We start from the raw sequence: 20,450 nt of genomic DNA, 5'->3' as shown, positions 1-20,450 counted from the left end.
AGAATATTGACTGCACGAAACAGCAAAAGAATTGCCGTGTGACTTTAGTAGCTACAAAATTGTGATTAACTCTACGATCATACTTATTGCTATGGATGGTCCTGATCTTTCTGCATTTGGTCGAAGGACATTGGTTCTAGTTGCATCTAAGTTATGGGTGGCACAGTGTTTAACATTGCTGCCTCACAGCGTCAGGGACCTGGGTTCAATTCTGGCCTCAGTTGACTTTCTGCGTGGAGCTTGCACATACTCCCTGTATTAGTGTGGGTTTCCTCCGGGTGCTCTGATATCTTCCCCAGTCCAAAGATGTACGAGTTACGTTGGTTAGCCATGCTAAATTGCCCCTTAGTGTCAGGGAAATTAGCAGAATAAATATTGTGGTTATGGGGATAGGGCATGTGTGTGATTATTGTTAGTGCAGACTCGATGGGCTGAATGGCCTATTTCTGCACTGTGATTCTATGATTCTAAGTTAGCTTATTCTTTAAAATCATTTGGGAAAAAGTAGTTGAAGCTCATAATTTATTATTCTAATTCATGGGTATCATTTTAATCAGCCTCAATATTTTTTGCTGTTTTAACCTGTATTTAATTCATTTTCTGGAAGTGAATGTGGTGAAGGTGCTTCTAAAAGATGTTAACCTGGTAAAGACACAACTACGTACAAGCACTGATGAAGGGTCATGTAGACTCAAAACATGACTCTAGTCTCTCTCCATAGATGCTGTCAGACCTGCTGAGATTTTCCAGCATTTTCTGTTTTTGTTCCAGATTCCAGCATCCGCAGTATTTTGCCTTTATCTTATGTATAAGTAAGGACTGTATGCATATTGAATAGAGCAAAGAATGTAATGGAAGGTCCCAAATTAGTTTCATGATGGCAAGGCCTTTTTCACTTGCCAGCCATGGCTGGTCGCAATTCCTGCCAGAGGATGATGTGAAACTGATTTTTGCATCCAGCTAATGGGAGGCAGATGAAGATGAAGTCCGAACAGCATTACCTCTCCCACACCAAGTCAATTGGTGGATAAGTGCTGCTTGAATGTGCCGTTGACAACTCCTGTGCCCCCTGGCACAGTCCAAGGGTCAAAGTGCCAATGCCTAGAGAGCACCTTGGCACTGTCCATCGGGCATGGGGCAGTGCAAAGGGGGCAGGGCATATGCAGGATGGGGCCTGATGGGGGCAGGGCTTAGGGGGGCAATCGGTGGGGGTGGGGAGTCCCACTGCCACTCTGCATAGGGAGCAGTGGGGGAAGGTCGGAGGGCAGCAATCGGGGGTGGGGAGGTGGGTTAGGACTGTGGGGGGGGGGGGGGGAGGGGTTGCTGGAGATCGGGGCGGGCCGGGAGGAGAGAGTTCGGAGCTGGCCTGGGAATGGTGGGACCACTCACCTGAAGAAGGGGCTTGGAGCTCCGAAAGCTTGTGTGGCTTTTGCTACCAAATAAACCTGTTGGACTTTAACCTGGTGTTGTTAAACTTCTTACTGTGTTTACCCCAGTCCAACGCCGGCATCTCCACATAATGGTTGGGGGGGCCAGCGATCGGGCCATGGGGAGGACGGAGAGCCAGCGTTGCGGGGGTTGCAGGGCTGGCTAGCAATCGAACTGGCCAGCAATCAGGAGGCCATCAGTGCGGGGCCACTGCACAAGCACTGATCTCAACACTGACAGATCGGCGAATGTGCATTAGCCACTCAGCGTGCTGATTTCAGCCTCTCCAGCAGGGATAGGACCAGCCACCTAGTTTTCAATGATATTCGCGCTGGTGGCCTGCAGTGCACAGAGTGTGGCAGATTCTTCTCTGAACTCCCACTGAAAAAACCAGCGTGAATTACTCCAGTTTTGACACAAATTCGACACTTAGGCGCAAAATGGAAATATCAGGCCCTAAGTGCCGAATCTGGGCGTCAAATAGATCCGAGCCTGGAATCCTCTTTCCAGCGCGCCCATGCGCTTTTTGCCGGCTCCGGTCTGATTCGCGCTGTGGACGGGGCTTAGCGCTGCCGGACCAATCGGAGCTCAACTGCGCATGCGCAGTTCGAAAAAAATCCGAAGCAGCGCGCCCGGGCAGGGAGAAAAAAGCGGAGAGAGCGGCTCTCTGACCCAGATCATCTGGAGGGTGTGGGGGGGGCGGGGGGGAGGAGAGGGTTTGGGGGGGGGGGAGGAGGAGAGGGGGTGTGACAGGTCCATGTGGCTCACCAAGTCAGTTACAATACTGCGTTCAGCATCTACTGAACCATCTTGGATACAAAGGATAATGGCATTAGAGTTCTGCATGTAAACCTTGCTGATGCTAAAAATTATATCCTTGGTGTCGGCAGCTATTCCTGATACAGTACTGATAGCACCAGGAAGATTGACCAGTACCATTCATTATCCTTTGTATCCAAGATGGTTCAGTAGATGCTGAACGCAGTATTGTAACTAACTTGGTGAGTCAGATGGACCCGCAAGGCAGGGGTAAGCCACGAGGACCAGATCGCCTGCACAGAGACAGGCTCAGAGGCCCAGAAGGGAAAGAAGGGGATTAGGAGAGAAATAGTGGTGGGGGATGCGATGGTTAGAGGCACGGACAGGCGGTTCTGCGGGCACGAACGAGACTCCAGGATAGTAGTCTGCCTCCCTGGTGCCAGGGTACTGCATGTCTCTGAGAGGGTAGGAAGCATGTTAAAAAGGGAAGGTAATCAAACAGATGTAATTGTACACATTGGTGAAAATGATGTAGGTAGTAAGAGCAGGGGGGTCATACGAGAGCAATTCAGGGAGATGGCTGCTAGGCTAAAAAATAAGGCCTCTAGGGTAGCAATCTCTGGACTGCTCCCAGTCCCAAGTGCTAGTGAGGCCAGGAACAGGGAGATTCTACAATTGAACACGTGGCTAAAGGACTGGTGCAAGAGGGAGGGTTTCAAATTCATAGATCATTGGGAAGTCTTCAAGAGAGGATGGCACCTGTATGGAAAGGCTGGGTTACACCTTAACTGGAAGGGCACAAATATCCTGGCTGGAAGTTTTGCTAGAGTGTTTCGGCAGGGTTTAAACTAGTGTGGCAGGGGGATGGGGATCAAAACAGTAGGTCAGTAAGTACTGAGGCTGGGGTCGAGCTGGGGGCCAGGGCAAGACTAGCTAAGAAGAAGAGCATTCTGGAGCAGAATGACCTGAATGGGTCTGGAGTGCATCTGCTTCAATGCGAGGAGCGTAACGGGTAGGACAGACGAACTTAGGGCCTTAATGCTTACGTGGAATTTGGATGTGGTTGCGGTGACGGAGACATGGTTAAAAGAAGGACAGGACTGGCAGCTGAATATTCCGGGGTATAAGTGCTTTAGGCGAGACAGAGGAGGGGCTAAAAAAGGTGGGGTAGTAGCGGTATTAGTTAGGGAGCATATTACAGCGGTGCGGAGGGTGGACAATTTAGAGGGGTCATGTAATGAGTCGCTGTGGGTGGAGCTCAGAAACAGGAAAGGTGTAATCACTATGCTGGGGGTATACTACAGGCCACCCAACAGCCCACGGGAAGTGGAGGAACGGATATGTCAGGAGATTCTGGATATGTGCAGAAGAAATAGGGTTGTTGTAGTGGGAGACTTCAATTTCCATGGTATAGACTGGAAAGTGCTTAGGGCTGGGGGTCTGGACGGGGAAGAATTTGTAAAATGCGTACTGGAAGGTTCTTTGGAACAGTATGTAGATAGCCCAACTAGAGAGGGGGCTATACTGGATCTAGTTCCAGGAAATGAGCCCGGTCAGGTCATCAAAGTTTCGGTAGGGGAACATGTGGCAAATAGTAACCACAACTCTGTTAACTTTAGGATAGTAATGGACAAGGATGAGTGTTGTCCTAAGGGTAGGGTGCTGAATTGGGGGAAGGTTAACTATAGCCGGATTAGGCAGGAATTGGTGGCCGTTGATTGGGAGAGGCTGTTCGGGGGTAAGTCCACGTCTGGCATGTGGGAGTCTTTTAAGGAGCAGTTGATAAGACTGCAGGAAAGGCATGTGCCTGTAAAAAGGAAGGATAGGAAAGGTAGGATTCGAGAGCCGTGGATAACCAGGGAAATTGAGGATCTGATCAAAAAGAAAAGAGAGGCGTACGTTAGGTCCAGGCAACTGAAAACAGATGGAGCTCTGGAGGAATACAGAGAGAGTAGGAAAGAACTCAAACGGGGAGTTAGAAGGGCAAAAAGAGATCACGAAATGTTCTTGGCAGACAGGATTAAGGAGAATCCTAAGCCATTTTATTCCTATGTTAGGAACACAAGTGTTGTCAGGGAAAAGGTCAGACCTCTCGGGGACAAAGGAGGGGAATTATGCTTAGAACCCAAGGGAATAGGGGAGATCCTAAATGAATACTTTGCATCGGTATTCACAAAGGAGAGGGACTTGTTGACTGGGAGTGTCTCAGAGGGAGGTGTTGACCCGTTAGAGAGAATCTCCATTACAAGGGAGGAAGTGTTAGGTTTTTTAGGTAACATTAAAACGACAAATCCCCAGGGCCTGATGGCATCTATCCTAGACTGCTCAGGGAGACAAGAGATGTAATTGCTGGGCCTCTGACGGAAATCTTCGTCTCTTCATTGGACACAAGCGAGGTCCCTGAGGATTGGAGGATAGCAAATGTGGTACCGTTATTTAAGAAGGGTAGCAGGGATAACCCGGGTAATTATAGGCCAGTGAGCTTGACGTCTGTATGAGGGAAGTTGTTGGAGAGGATTCTTAGAGATAGGATGTATGCGCATTTAGAACGGAACAATCTCATTATTGACAGACAGCATGGTTTTGTAAGTGGGAGGTCGTGCCTTACAAATTTGGTGGAGTTTTTTGAGGAAGTGACAAAAACGGTTGACGAAGGAAGGGCCGTGGATGTCGTCTATATGGATTTCAGTAAGGCATTTGACAAAGTCCCTCATGGCAGGTTGGCTAAGAAGATTAAGGCTCATGGGATACATGGAGAGGTGCCTACATGGGTAGAAAACTGGCTTGGCCACAGGAGACAGAGGGTAGCAGTCGAAGGGTCTTTTTCGGCTGGAGGTCTGTGACCAGTGGTGTTCCGCAGGACTCTGTACTGGGACCTCTGCTATTTGTGATACATATAAATGATTTGGAAGAAGGTGTAACTGGTATTATCAGCAAGTTTGCAGATGACACGAAGATGGCTGGACTTGCGGATAGCGATGAACATTGTCAGACAATACAGCAGGATATAGATGGGCTGGAAAATTGGGCGGAGAAATGGCAGATGGAATTTAATCCAGATAAATGCGAAATGATGCATTTTGGAAGAACTAATGTAGGGGGGAGTTATACAATAAATGGCAGAGCCATCAAGAGTATAGAAACACAGAGGGACCTAGGTGTGCAAGTCCACAAATCCTTGAAGGTGGCAGCACAGGTGGAGAAGGTGGTGAAGAAGGCATATGGTATGCTTGCCTTTATAGGACGGGGCATAGAATATAAAAGTTGGCATATGATGTTGCAGCTGTATAGAACGATGGTTTGGCCACATTTGGAATACTGCGTCCAGTTCTGGTCGCCACACTGCCAGAAGGACGTGGAGGCTTTGGAGAGAGTACAGAGAAGGTTTACCAGGATGTTGCCTGGTATGGAGGGTCTTAGCTATGAGGAGAAATTGGGTAAACTGGACTTGTTCTCCCTGGAAAGACGGAGAATGAGGGACGACCTAATAGAGGTGTATAAAATTATGAAGGGTATAGATAGGGTGAACAGTGGGAAGCTTTTTCCCAGGTCGGAGACGACGAACACAAGGGGTCACAGGTTCAAGATGAGGGGGGCAAGGTTCAACACAGATGTCAGGGGGACGTATTTTACACAGAGGGTGGTGGGGCCTGGAATGCACTGCCAAGCAAGGTGATTGAGGCGGACACGCTGGGATCGTTTAAGACTTATAGATAGCCACATGAACAGACTGGGAATAGAGGGATACAAACGAATGGTCTAGTGGGTACATGAACGGCGCAGGCTTGGAGGGCCAAAGGGCCTGTTCCTGTGCTGTATTGTTCTTTGTTTGTTTGTTCTTTGATATATTTCCAAGTCAAGATGGTGAGTGACTTGGAGCAAAACTTCCAGGTGGTAGTGTTCCCACGTATCAGCTGCCCTTGTCCATCTAGAGGGTAACAGTTGTGGGTTTGGAAGGTGCTGCCTAAGGAGCCTTGATGAGTTTCTTGTAGATGGTACGTATTGCTGCCACTGTTGGAAGAATTGAATGTTTGCGGAAGGTGTACCAATCAAGCGGACTGCTTTGTTCTGTATGGTGTTGGGCTGCTTCATTGTTGTTGGAGCAACACTCACTAAGGCATATGGTGCAGACACGATGGGCCAAATGGCCTCCTTCTGCACCATAACGATTCTGTGAAGTGAAGAGTATTCCAATACTCTCCTGGCATGCCTTGTAGATGGTGGACTGGCTTTGGGGAGTCAGGAAATGTGTTACTCGCCGCAGGATTCCTAACCTCTGACCCGCTGTTGTATCCAAAGTAATTATATGGCTAGACCAGTTCAGTTTCTGGTCAATGGTAACACCACCGCCAGCCCCCCCCCAAACAAGAATATTGACAGTGGGAAATTTACCAATGGTAATGCCATTGAATGTCAAGGGGTAGTAGTTAGATCCTCCCTTGTTGGTGATGTTCATTGCCTGGCACTTGTGTGACATGAATGTTACTTGCCGTTTGTCTGGCATGGGGACACGGTGGTTAGCACTGTTGCCTCACAATGCCAGGGACCCGGGTTCGGTTCCGGCCTCGGGTGACTGTCTGTGGGGAGTTTACATGTTCTCCCGTGTCGGCGTGAGTTTCCTCCAGTGCTCCAGTTTCCTCCCACAGTCCAAAGGTATGCAGGTTATGTTGATTGGCCATGCTAAATTGACCCTTAGTATCGGGGGATGAGCAGGGTAAATGTGTGGGGTTGCGGGGATAGGGCCTATGTGGGATTGTTGTTGGTGCAGGCTCAATGGGCCAAATAGCCTCCTTCTGCACTGTAAGGATTCTATTCCATGATTCAAAGCCTGGATGTTGTCCAAGTCCTGGTGTATTTAGACACAGGCTACTTTCAATATCTGAGGAGTCGTGAATAATACTGAACATTGTGCAGTCATCAGCAAATATCCCCACTTCTGTGGCAGGATTGCAGTGCTTAAATCTGATCCGTTGGTTGTGGAATTGCTCTGTCTATTACTTGCTGCTTATGCTGTTTGGCACACAAGCCATTGTATTGTAGTTTCACCAGGTGGCACCTCATTTTTAGGTATGCCTGGTGTTGCTCCTGGCATGCCCTCCTGCACTGTTCATTAAACCAGAGTCGGTCCCCTGGCTTGGTAGTGATGGTATAGTGTGGGATATGCTGGCCTTGAAGTTGCCAATTGTGGCTGAGTACAAATCTGCAGCTGCTGATGACTCAGTGCCTCATGCAATACGTGTCTCGAGGTGTTAGGTCTGTTTGAAGCCCATCCCATTTAGCACAGTGCCAATGCCACACAACACGATGGAAGATATCCTCAGTGTAAAGACAGGACTTCATTTCCGCAAGGAATGTGCGGTGGCCACCCCTACTGATACTGTCATGTGCAGATGCATCTGCAGCAGGCAAGTTGGTAGGGATGAGGTCAAGTATGTTTTTACTCCTCCTTGGTTCCCTCACTATCTATACAACCTATACAATCCCCACAGTGCAGAAGGAGGCCATTCGGCCCATCGAGTCTGCACCAACCATGGTCCCACCCAGTCCCTATTCCCATAACCCCGCCTATTTACCCGGCTAATCCCCCTGACACTAGGGTCAATTTAACCTGGCCAATCAACCTCACCCGCACATCTTTGGACAGGCCAATCAACCTAACCCATACATCTGCCACAGAGTCAATCTGACAGCTGTGTCCTTTAGAACCTAGCCAGCTTGGTTAATGGTGGTACTACTGAGCTGGTCTTGACAGGCAATGGACATTGAATCTCTCCATCCAGAATACATTCTGTGCCCTTGGTACCTTCAGTGCTTCCTCCAAGTGAAGAGTACTGATTCATCAGCTGAGGGGGACGGTATGTGGCGATCAATCTGAGGTTTTTTATTTATCCATGTCTGACCTGGTGCCATGAGACTTCACGTAGTCCAAAATTGATGTTGAGCACTCCCAAGGCAACACAATCCTAACTATATACCACTGTGCTGCCACCCTTACTGGGCCTGTCCTCCCGGTGGGACAGAAGATAACCAGGGACGGCGATGGTGGTGTCAGGGATATTATCTCTAAGGCATGATTCCATGTGTATGACTATATCATGCTGCTTGCTTGTTTGGGAGACAGCTCTCCTAATTTTGGCATAAGTTCCCAAATGTTGGTAAGGAGGACTTTGAAGGGTCGACAGTTCTGAGTTTACCATTGTAGTTTCTATGTCTAGTTGGTGTCATGTAGTCTGTCCAGCTTAATTCCTTTTTGTTTTCTTTGTGATGGTTGGATACAACTGAGTGACTTGCTAGGCCATTTCAGGGGGCATTTAAGAATCAAACACAGTGCTGTGGTTTTGGTGTCACATGTAGGCCAGACCAGATAAGAATGGCAGATTTCCATCCCTAAAGGACATTAGTAAACCAAATGGGTTTTTACAACAATTGGCAATGATGTTGTGGTAATCAATAGACTTTTAATTTCAGATGTTTTATCAAATTTAAATTTCACCTTCTGCCAGGTCCCTAGAGCATTATCTGGATCTCTGGATTACTAGTCCATTGACAACACCACTGCGCCACCACCACCCCCAGTGGCAATTGCACTAGCTATGCACAGGAGTGGCCTTTAAATGCAGCACCCCAAACATTAAAGTGCTAAGGTGATGGCAGGCCAGGCAAATTGGAGGCATCTTGCTAGCGATACGACGTGGAACATGTGTCTGCAATATTTTTCCTTCTAAGTGCCGCACTATATGGTGGGAAAATCACCACTGCTGTCAGTAGGTTCAACGCCGCTTTTCCTGTCCAAAATTGAAAAAGACTCATTTATTTTTACTCTGTTTCCTGTCTGCTAACCAGTTCTCAATCCATGCCAATATATTACCCCCAATCCCATGTGCCACACTTACCACTTATGTGGAACCCTACCCAGGCAATTTTCCACTTTGTCAGGTAGATGCCAATATTATATCTGAACTGGAACAATTTGGCTAGGGTTGTGGTTAGTTCTAGAGCATGTCTTCAGTATCACAGCTTGAATGGTGTCAGGCCTATAGCCTTCTACTGTGGCCAACACACTCAGTAGTTTCTTGAATGAATTGAATTGGCTGAAGCCAAGTTGGATTATCCCATTAACAACTTCAAAAATACCTGAAGAGAAAATAGTTGCATGGTCACCCGGAACAGTCAGTGGAGTAGGACTGACTGAGTTGGTTTTGCAAAAAGCCAGCATGGACATGAGCCAAAACCTTCTGTTTTGTGAGCATTCTATGATCTCTGGTAATGAAGATTGAAGTTCCCAACCCAGAGTATTTCCTTGTTACCTTCCATGCTTCTTCCATGTCTTCAACGTGAAGGAGCTGAGGTAGTAATCAGCAGGAAGTTTCCTTGCCAATCTTTGATCTCATGCCATGAGACTTTATGGCGTCTGGAGTGGGTGTTGAAGACTCGGACAATTTTCTTTTAAAAATGTAGTTGCTATGCACAGTCCTTTGCTTAGTGTGATGTCCCTTTGACATTTTTTTGTGTAGCTTCACACACCAGTTACTTCTCACAGAACAAAGCCATCACTATACTCTACCCCAGAGGATGGTGGAGGCTGGATAAATATTTGATAGGTCAAGAAATAGAGAGAGGGTTTTGGGGAAGTGGCACAGAAAAGGTGTTGAGGCCGGCATAGATCAGCCATGATCGTATTGAATGGCAGGGCTGGCTTGAAGGCCTGGTGGCGTACTCCTGCTTCTATTTCTTGTGTATACTTTTCCAGTTGCTGGACAATTGCAGAGCTTAGCTGGACTGTTGCTCTGTTCCATCTGTATATTTCTGTTCTGCTACCCCTGGTGGGTCTGTCCTACTGGTGAGATAGGACATACTCTGGGATGGTGATGGAGGAGCTTAGAACATTGACTGAAAGGTATGACTGTGCCAGGCTATTGCGTGAATAGTCTGTGGGACAGCCCTCCCAAGTGTGACACAAGTCCTCAGAGGTTAATTAGGGGGTTTTGCACTGTCCACTGTTATGTCGGATGATCCATCCAGTTTTATTCTTATTCTGCTTTTCCATAGCATTTTGATACAACTGAGTGGCTTGCTAGGTCATTGCAGAGGTCAACCAGATGAGTTTTTATAAAAGTCCAGTAGTTCCATGGTCACGTAACATGAGATCTTATTTTTATTCCAATTTTATTCAATTATCTGAGTTTATAAATTGATAATCTTCAGGAAAAACATCCTCGCTGTACTGTACAGAGAAGCTACAAAGATGATCAATAGCTGAAATGATTGGTGGTTGAGACTTGAGGCAGGATTTGTACACCCCTGTTCTCACTGTCCACCCCCCCCCCCCCCCCCCCCAAACACCCCAAGGTTGGAACATCATGTTATGATTGGTGGACCTGATAAGACCATTTTGTTTTAATCTGCCTCTTTGAATTTAAGATGAAACAGAATGCCTTGGAATGGGTGATGGTGTGAAGTTGTAGTGAACTCTGTCTGGTAAACCAATGTGACCTGGTTGCCATGGGGATAGAGGCTAAGGGTGCAGGTCAAAGTTTATTGAAAGTCAGATGCAAGCTTTAAACTTGGATACATTGGAAGAAGCAGCTGGCTTTTCTGCTGTACAGCCTCACAAACAGAATCAGACAGTCTGTAAGTTCTCAGGGGAAGGCTATTTGCAACAGGTGCTGCTATGCCAGGCAGAAGAAAAGGATTGCTTTTGGGATAGGCTCCAAGCAGGGAAAGACAGAATACATGTTTGAGGAAACAAGGATTGTGAAGTGTTAGAGACCACAGTATCACCAGAGGCTTGCAACAGGAAGCATTTATTAGGAAGGCAAAGGTAGTTTTAAGAGATTTATATTTCTACTGGTAAACATTAGAAATAAGGTATAGTTTTAAGTGTATTTAATTTATTGTTTCTGTGCCTGGATGGGTAAAACCTATAGCTAGATTTATGCTAGAAAAAGATGTTTGTATGTGTGGAGGTTGGTTTCAGTTCCAACTGTGATTCCATTGTGCTTGGAGAGGGCTAAGTTGTGAGGAATAAATAAACCAGCAGTGGTCACTTAGCAGTTGGGGCCTTGTAGGATAGAGAAGCTTTTGAGTTTTAGTTTAACTAATTTGATTGCAGTTGGAGGTCGGTAGTCAGAGAGAAGGCAGCTGTCATATCTCTGCTAGAAGCAGTTTATTTTAGAGGGCTAAAGGGGGAACATCTTCAGCTTTGCTGGAAGACAAGCCATACATTGGAGTAATGGTAAAGAAAACTGGTGCTGTAAACTTTTGAAAACAAGTAACTTTCAGTCATTTTTTAAAAATACCAATTTTAACCTCCAGGATTCCTGCATTCACTTAACTAGAATTTGATGAATTAGAAAAATGAGAGTATGTTGACTCCTTATTTTGCTAAGTTGCTTAAAGGTCATGTTGCAGCTGTACAAAACTCGAGTGCGGCCGCACTTGGAGTATTGCGTACAGTTCTGGTCGCCGCATTATAGGAAGGATGTGGAAGCATTGGAAAGGGTGCAGAGGAGATTTACCAGGATGTTGCCTGGTATGGTGGGAAGGTCTTATGAGGAAAGGCTGAGGGACTTGAGGCTGTTTTCGTTAGAGAGAAGGTTAAGAGGTGACTTAATAGAGGCATACAAGATGATCAGAGGATTAGATAGGGTGGACAGTGAGAGCCTTTTTCCTCGGATGGTGATGGCTAGCACGAGGGGACATAGCTTTAAATTGAGGGGTGATAGATATAGGACGGAGGTAGGTTCTTTACTCAGAGAGTAGTAAGGGCGTGGAATGCCCTGCCTGCTACAGTAGTGGACTCGCCAACATTAAGGGCATTTAAAGGGTCATTGGATAAACATATGGATGATATTGGACTAGTGTAGGTTTGATGGGCTTTAGATTGGTTTCACAGGTCAGCGCAACATCGAGGGCCGAACGGCCTGTACTGCGCTGTAATGTTCTATGTTCTATGATCTGGAGAAAAGTACTTCCATTAGATGATCCTTGTGTATCTAGATCATTTTATTTGCAGCAATGTATTTGGTGAATTGTATGTAATGTTTGCTATCTTTTCCTTTTTTTTTTAAACCCCTCCCTATTGTAGTGGATTTGTTTTCTTGCGGTTGATTTGTCCAGCCATTCTCAATCCACGGATGTTCAGTATCATTTTAGGTGAGTTATATCTGGTGAAAAATTTGCATTGCAATTAATATTTAGAACTAAGCTGCCCTTCACGTCTTGGGGCATCCCGCAGCATGAGCTTCTTTGATCCAACTTATGAAACTTACAAGGTTCCTCCTCTTGTACATGTGGATAAAACCAACTTCAACATCTTCCATTTTGTTGATATGTAATAGATAATTAAAATTACTTGGTCTGAAGATTTGGTTTGGAGAATTAAAAACTGCCTTAATAGACCTTTAAAGAGCATCACTTAAAACATTTGTGGCCCTAACCAGAAGAGCTACATTTTTGATGTCAATAGAATCTTTCTAAAATATAAACAGAAAATGTCGGAAATACTCAGCCGCAGCATGCCCTTGAAATTTTTGTTGTCAGTGGCCTATTCAGTACATCGCCCTTTGGCCCTTCAATTTTTTTTAAAAAGTGCTGTGTACACACGTTGACTTCTTGGGTTACTGTTTAGAGAAGAACATTGCTCAGCAGGTCAAACAGTATCTGTGAGCAGAGCGTTTCAGGTCAACAACCTTGCATCAGAACCTGCAGAGTATTTCCAGTCTCTGCACCATTTTGCATTTGTATAAGAGTTTTCCTAAAGATATATTGGTGATCCATTTAGTACATGCCCTCACTCCTCATTCTTCCTACCAAAATGTTTGACATGCTCTTCTCTGTGTTAAAGTACGGGGTTTGCACGTTCTCCTCATGTCTGTGTAGGTTTCCTCCCACAATCCAAAGATGTGCAGCTTAGATGAATTGACCATGGTAAATTGCCCCTTGGTGTCCCAAGATGTGTAAATTATGGGTTTAGTAGGGTTAAAGCATGGGGTTACGGGATAGGGTGGGAGGTGGCCCTGGGTAAGATGCTCTATTGGAGGGTCACTGCAGACTCGATGGGCCGAAGGGCCTCCTTTTGCACTGTAGGGATTCTATGATTCTAAACTTCATCTGTCATTTGACTATTCATTTCACCAATCTGTGTTCTCTTCTGAAATCAGTTGCTGCCCTCCATGCTATTTGAGTTTGTCACCTGCAGACTTTAAAATCAATCCCTGTATACCCATGCTTGTAATTTGCAGAATTATTTCTGAATGTATGATCATTGATTAATTTAGCAGAAATCAGACAAGATTTAAGTAAAATATGTAATGACAAAATGCAAACTGCAACAATAAATTTTTATTCCCTTTTTTTTAGATCCTCCTTCCTCCACAGCTGGGAGGACTCTCACTCTTGTTGCAAAGTCTCTTCAAAATTTAGCAAACTTAGTGGAATTTGGAGCCAAGGTACACAATATGAATCTTACAAGTTTAAATTAAACTAATTTTGTTTACCCCTTTACATCCTAGATAATTCTTTCACAGTTTTTTAGATCATGTTTCAAATCACCGGTAACATCACATCAAAGCACTTATTTTCACAACAGGGTCAATGCCATTTCAGTATTAAAAAGCATTCCACAATAAAACAAAATGCTGTCGAAAAGTTAAGTGGGATGGATTTCATGGGGAAAGAAGTACAGATGGAGGATGTAACAAAATATTTACTGATGTTTTTATATGCTTTGCAATTAACACGCACATTTGCAATGAGAATTGTAGAAAGAAACCCAGAAGTGTGGTCACTGAGTAATTGTTTCAATCTCTCATCACTATGAAAAAGTATCTTTAAAAAATGATTGGGACATAAAACCAGAACATTTATATCGCTGAAGTAATTTTAAAACATATTTTTAAAGACAACTAAAATAATTAATGTTTGGAACAATCTACCAGAGTAATATTCTTAGTTCATTTGCTGATTAACAATTAAGTTAGCACAACTTAGCAGAATTTATTTAAATAATTTACAAAGAACAAAGAACAATACAGCACAGGAACAGGCCCTTCGGCCCTCCAAGCCCACGCCGCTCCCTGGTCCAAGATTGAATCCTGAATCCAGGATCCCCGCCCAATTTTCCAGCCTATCTACATACTAATATCCTATCCACCGAGCTGTCCCTCACAGCTACGATGCTTTGTTCATCACAACCTATTAGCTCACCCCCAACCCCCCATTCCAGACCATGTGATCTCCAGGGAGAGGCGAAAACCCAGAGTGAAAACCCCAGGGCCAATATGGGGAAAACAAATCTGGGAAATTCCTCTCCGACCCCCTGAGGCGATCGAAACGAGTCCAGGAGATAACATTTAAAGTGAGTTTGTAATGTTCTGTAAACTACGTGATATTCAGTGTTTAAGTTAAACAACCTATAATATACATTTATTTTATTATAGGAGCCTTACATGGAAGGTGTAAATCCATTTATCAAGAACAACAAGCATCGAATGATTATGTTCTTAGATGAATTAGGGGTAGGTACATTTGGCACTGTTACTTGCCCAAAAAGCAATCCTCTTGAAGACAACAGTTGGAATTTCTGGACGAAAACATGTTTTTTCTAACCTTGTTTTATTCTAAATTAGTTAGTTAACAAGGTCCATAATCACAAGTTTCATTACCTTTAACATAGAAAAATATACACCAAGCCAAAGAAGAGATGTTAGGAGCTGTGACCAAAGGATCATCAAGAGAATGCATTTTAAGGAAGAATGGGAGATAGAAAGGCGGAGAGACTGGAGACTGGCATCCCAGAGCTTAAACATAGGCAGCTTAAAGGCACAACTGTGGGGTGAAGCTATTTTGGATGCAAAAATCAATCAAAATCCACAAGGGAGTTCTAAGGGGCTGGAGGTATAGAAGAAGCTGGTGAATAGGGAGAGGTGAGGTTAAACAAAAGTTTGGGAATGTCGTAACGTGAGAATTATTGTGAGGAGTGCGATCAAATGTATTGCAGCAAGTCAGGCTTTATGTGAGCTGGGCAGTGCAGGATAGGACAATGGGAGGCCACGCAGCAGAGCATTGTGATGCTCTGAGAATAAGACACTACAACTAAAATACATAATCCTGATAGTACTATTGTCTTCATTCTCAGAACATGGGATGTTTTACATGATGCTACTATTGTTGTCCTTTTTCGACAGGTCTGTTTCTATCAAAATTCAGACATCACAACATATTTAGCTTTACCTTAAGAGAAAAAAGAGATGCACTTTTGAAAAGCTCACTGTTGATTCCAGCTTGACTCCCATGTTTCTTTATTAAATGAGATTTTATTTTATCTTTAGAATGTCCCAGAGCTTCCTGACACTACAGAGCACTTTAGGACTGACTTGTCTCGTGACCTGGCAGCTTTGCATGAAGTTTGTGCCGCACATTCGGATGAACTTCGCACCTTAAGCAATGAGCGAGGAGTCCAGCAGGTAACCTGTATTTTTAATTCACCTGCTTCTTTAAAATTAAAATTGAAATGTCACAAAGAATTCCGATTAACATTTTTGGTTTCATGAAGTGGAAGAGTTGTGACCACTGGTGTGCAGGAACTGAATTCCTACAAATTGACACATAATTGTTTACCCACCCTGATCTTCTAGATTAACGGGTATAGGAATTTAACTAAATCTAATCAATTAATCACAGCGGCTCCTAAAAATATTGCAAGCTAGGATGAAGGAATCAGTCAGTATGCACTCATTTAAAGTTCCTATTCATTGTTACTCAGTATCTCATCTTGGAACGTGTACATTTATGAATGTTAGATGAGGCACTTTTGATGCAAGTGCCTTTCATGATCAAATAAACTGTTAGCATTTACTGTCGAGGACCATATAGGAGCAGGAGTAGACCATTCAGTGCTTCAAGCCTTCTCCACCATTTAATATGATCATGGCTGATCTTCTATTTCAAAGCCATACTTCTTCACTCTCGCCATACCCCTTGATGTCTTTAGAGTCTAGAAATAGGACTGTATTTTCAGTAATAGGTCCTGTCAGTTGAGGCCCCAGCACCAATCCCTGCGGCACACCACTAGTCACCAACTGCCAACCAGAAAAGCACCCATTTACTCCAGCTCTCTGCTTCCTGTTAGATAGTCAATCATCAATCCACGCTAACACTTTACCCCCCAACTCCGTGTACCTTAATCTTCTGCAGCAACCTTTTGTGAGGCACCTTATCGAACGCCTTCTGGAAATCTAAAAACACCAGATCCACCGGTTTCCCTCTGTCAACTGCACTCGTTACACCTTCATAAAAATCCAGTAAATTCGTCAAACACAACTTTCCCTTCATGAATCCATGCTGCATCTGCTTGATCGAACCATTTTTTTCCAGGTGTCCTGCTATTTTTTCTTTAATGATGGATTCCAGCAATTTCCCAAATACTCTGGCGAATGAATATCGTGTGTATTATTGCTAATTTGGTTTGCCTAATCTATATGTAAATCAAAGTCACCTATGATAAATGCAGCATCCTTGTTACATATATCTAATTTTCTGTTTAATTCCATGCTCGATTTCCCCACTACTGTTTGGAGGCTTATACACACTCCCACTAATCTTTTCACCTCTGGTTGCATCTTCGTTCCACCTAGACTGGTTCTATATCTAGATTTTCTGAGCCAATATCCTCTGCCACAATTGCACTGATTTTTATCCTTAACAACACCATTCCACCACCTTTTCATTTCAGTCTGTCCTTCCTAAATATCAAGTACCCTTGGATATTCAGTTCTCATCCTTGGTCACCTTGCAGCCATGTCTCTGTAATCGCAATCATATCAATTTGCACTATTAATTTGCCTACTTTATAGCAAATGCTCCATGCATTCAGATACAGTGCCTTTAGACATGTCTTTCAAACATTTATTAAAAGTCATTTGCACTAAGGCCCAATCTGCTGCTAGCCCTTTTTCCTCTGACTTCCGGTTTTGTTTTCTACTTTTCCAGCTTCCATTTCTACCATTGTTTTCAGTCTCCTCTCTCAGTTTGCCAAGCTGCTGCCACTCTTGTTTAAACCTTCCTTAACAGCACTAGAAAATGGGAAAATCAAGAACCAGGGGTGACTGTGTAAAAATAAGGGGTCATCCATTTAAGACAGAGATGAGGAGAAATGTTTTCTCTGAGGGTCATGAGCTTTGGAACTCTCTTTCTCAAAAGGCAGCAGCAGAAGCAGGGTCTTTGAATTTTTTAAGGCAGAGATAGATCGATCTTGATAAGCAAAGGGGGTGACAGAGTTTCAGGAAATGTGGAGCTGAGGTTACAATCAGATCAACTATGATATTATTGAATGACAGAGCTATCTCGAGGGGCCAAATGACCTCCTGCTGCTCCTAATTTGTATGTAAACCTGGAGTTCAAGCTACTGCAGCTGATGGCACTTCTTACACATTTTGTTATCAAGGATATGGGATGTATCCTGAAATTCACACATCCCAATCTATGTGGGAACTCCACAGGTCCAAGCTGCCCTGCCATTCCTCTGTATGTGAGACTATTCAACTACTACTTAAATAAATCAAGACTCACTAGCTACTCATGAATGAGCAGCTTCTCATTTTTATAGGAAGATTAACTGTATGATCTTAAAATACTTAGATTATTGGCTTCCTTTCTGTTCCTCCATATTCTGACATGTTTTTTGAATCTGATCTCTTGCCTTTCTTTTTGAATCTTTGCTCTGCACACATCCCTTTATATCCTGGCCTCTGATCCTCAGCTCTGGTTCTTCCTATCTAGCCTTTAATCTCCTGGCATACTTTGAGCAAATTAAACATTAAACAAGTAAATTAGAATTGTATAACAAATTGCTGGATAAGCTTTCATGTGTTGGTTACTATATCTGATGCCATTCCTGATGTCTGTCTTTTTCAGCATGTCTTGAAAAAACTTTTGGCGATTACAGAACTGTTGCAGCAGAAGCGAAACCAGTATTCTGCATCTAATAGGTAGCAGCCTTCCTGTTCAGAGAATTCTGCATGGATTAACATGTCCCAAGTTTGTCAGAGGGCAACTCACAGCAATCTCACTTTCTTTTGTTACTTCTGAAATAACACCCATGTACAACATTCCTTCTAGAGTGTGAACTATGCAACAGAAAAACAGCTGATTGATGTTTGCATCAGTAACTTAGCTATTTGTGCAGGCCACCTTTTGCACTTCCTTCTCTGAACAAATCACTAGCCGCTGAGCCTTGATGTACCAGTCATCTTTCACAAAGCTAGGTGAATCCACAACGTGGACTTTTAAGGTGTTTAATGTTTCAAGTTGCCAAAGTTCCCAAGATCTATCCAGAGCTGCAGTTTGAAATGCCAGTCAACTGACAAGATGAAGAAACAAGTTGAACTACTTGTGTTTGTTATAACTGGAGTATGGGCTGTAAAGTGTTTATACTGTAATTTCTGACTGACTACTTTTATGGATAAGATTGCTTATATCTTTAATCTCTGGTTATATTTACAGTTTGTTGAAAATATCTTTAAATACCAAGGTTCCTCACTAAAGACTGGTTATTTTATATTCTAGAAAAGAACTCTGCAACAAGCATTCATTGCATGATGAGTGTGCAGAGATCACAGCATTTGTTGTGCCACTAATTTTGATCAGTTTAATTACACTGTATGATTGACTGAGTCTTCCATCAAAGACAATAGTGAGAAAAGTTCTGTTAAAGTTACTTAATCAAAAGCTTTGTATGTATAATGTTTACAAATGTAAACAGATTCAATAGTTGAATAAATTTATTGATCATTGTATTGGAAATGCATGCACTTATTAAACCATTTTGTAAAGTAGTCTGTTACTTTGACTTTTTGTTTCAATAAATGAAAAGCAGTATTGAAACCAACACTAGTTCAAACCCATTCAACTAATCTTTTAATGACTTTGGACTTCAGCTACAGCAATCAAAATTTTATCAGGAAGGAACATGGTAAATTATGTTGAATTGTGATGTAAATATTTTTTCTACTACTTGTATAAATATAATTATTTAGCTACTATATTTCACTGTGAGCCACTCAACTGATTTCCCCCATCTGCCACTTACAACTAGTTAAAGGTTTGAGGGCACTATTGAAAGAGCACAGGAATCCTGCCCATAGTTATCCCTCACTTACAGACTCTTGTCTCTGTTGTAAGACCATAAGACATAGGAATAGAATTAGGCCACTCGGTCCATCGAGTCTGCTCCACCATTCAATCATGGCTGATATTTTTCTCATCCCCATAACCCCGATCCCCTTATTAATCAAGAACCTAGCTCTGTCTTAAAGACACTCAACGTCCTGGCCTCCACGGCCTTCTGCAGCAAAGAGTTCCACAGATTCACCACTCTGGCTGAAGAAATTTCTCCTCATCTCTATTTTAAAGGATCGTCCCTTTAGTCTGAGGTTGTGCCCTCTGGTTCTAGTTTTTCCTGCAAGTGGAAACACCCTCTCCACGTCCAATCTATCGAGGCCTCGCAGTATCCTGTAAGTTTCAATAAGATTGTGTTGGGGACTTTGGATGTAAATTACATTGCAACAGTGGCTATTCATGTTCTGTGCCATCCTCCCCCACCCCTAACAATTTTTCATTGTGTTTGGTCTGTTCATTTGAATGTAAGATGCCTTTACGTTCTTTTGCAGTTGTGCGCACACAGTATCTTTAGAGGGGTGAACTTGTGAGCAGCCTGTACTTATGAGCTACTTCCACAATTACTGCATGGTGTGCAGCTTACAAGGAACACTGATCCATTCAATAAACAGCTGAACCTACTTGATAGAGCAAATTCTCTGGGCCCAGATAAACTCCCAGCTGTACAGTTCCAGAACGAACCACATAGTCAAGCTGTTCCAGTGCAACTATAACATAGCATCTCCCCAACAATGTGGAAAATTTACCATGTCCACGATATCTCTGTCCACTGAAAACAGAACAAACTCATGTGTCTACTCTCAATCATCAGTAAAATGATGAAAGGTGTCGTGAACATCACTATGAAATGGAACTTACTCACCAATGCTCAATTTGGATTCAGACAGGATCACTCACTCCAGACCCAATTGCAGCCTTGGTCCAACTAAAGAGCTGAATTCCAGAGGTGAAGTGAGAGTGACTGCTCTTGACATCAAGTGAACCGAGTGAAATCCAGAAACCCTAGTAAAATTTAAGTCAGTGGGAATTGGTGAAAAGAATCCACTGGCTGGAGTAATCTTTCTGGCATAAAGGTAGATAGTTGT

The 20,450-nt window shown here is 43.6% G+C and overlaps 1 protein-coding gene across 1 annotated transcript in view; it reads left to right on the top strand.

Annotated features, from left to right (window-relative positions):
- Positions 1-19,090, top strand: part of LOC144495025 (ras GTPase-activating protein 1-like) — a 196,163-nt gene extending 177,073 nt beyond the window's left edge. The window contains exons 21-25 of the mRNA XM_078214823.1: positions 12,275-12,342; positions 13,549-13,637; positions 14,628-14,705; positions 15,519-15,653; positions 18,103-19,090. Of these exons, the coding sequence (XP_078070949.1) occupies positions 12,275-12,342; positions 13,549-13,637; positions 14,628-14,705; positions 15,519-15,653; positions 18,103-18,180 (448 nt within the window). The 3' untranslated portion in view covers positions 18,181-19,090. The remainder of the gene's footprint in view (positions 1-12,274; positions 12,343-13,548; positions 13,638-14,627; positions 14,706-15,518; positions 15,654-18,102) is intronic.
- Positions 19,091-20,450: the final 1,360 nt, after the last annotated feature.

The sequence above is a fragment of the Mustelus asterias genome, chromosome 6 (genome assembly GCF_964213995.1).
Source record: "Mustelus asterias chromosome 6, sMusAst1.hap1.1, whole genome shotgun sequence".
NCBI classification, from domain to species: Eukaryota; Metazoa; Chordata; class Chondrichthyes; order Carcharhiniformes; family Triakidae; genus Mustelus; species Mustelus asterias.
Note: the sequence above shows the minus strand (reverse complement) of the source record. Positions and strands in the feature narration are given on the sequence as shown.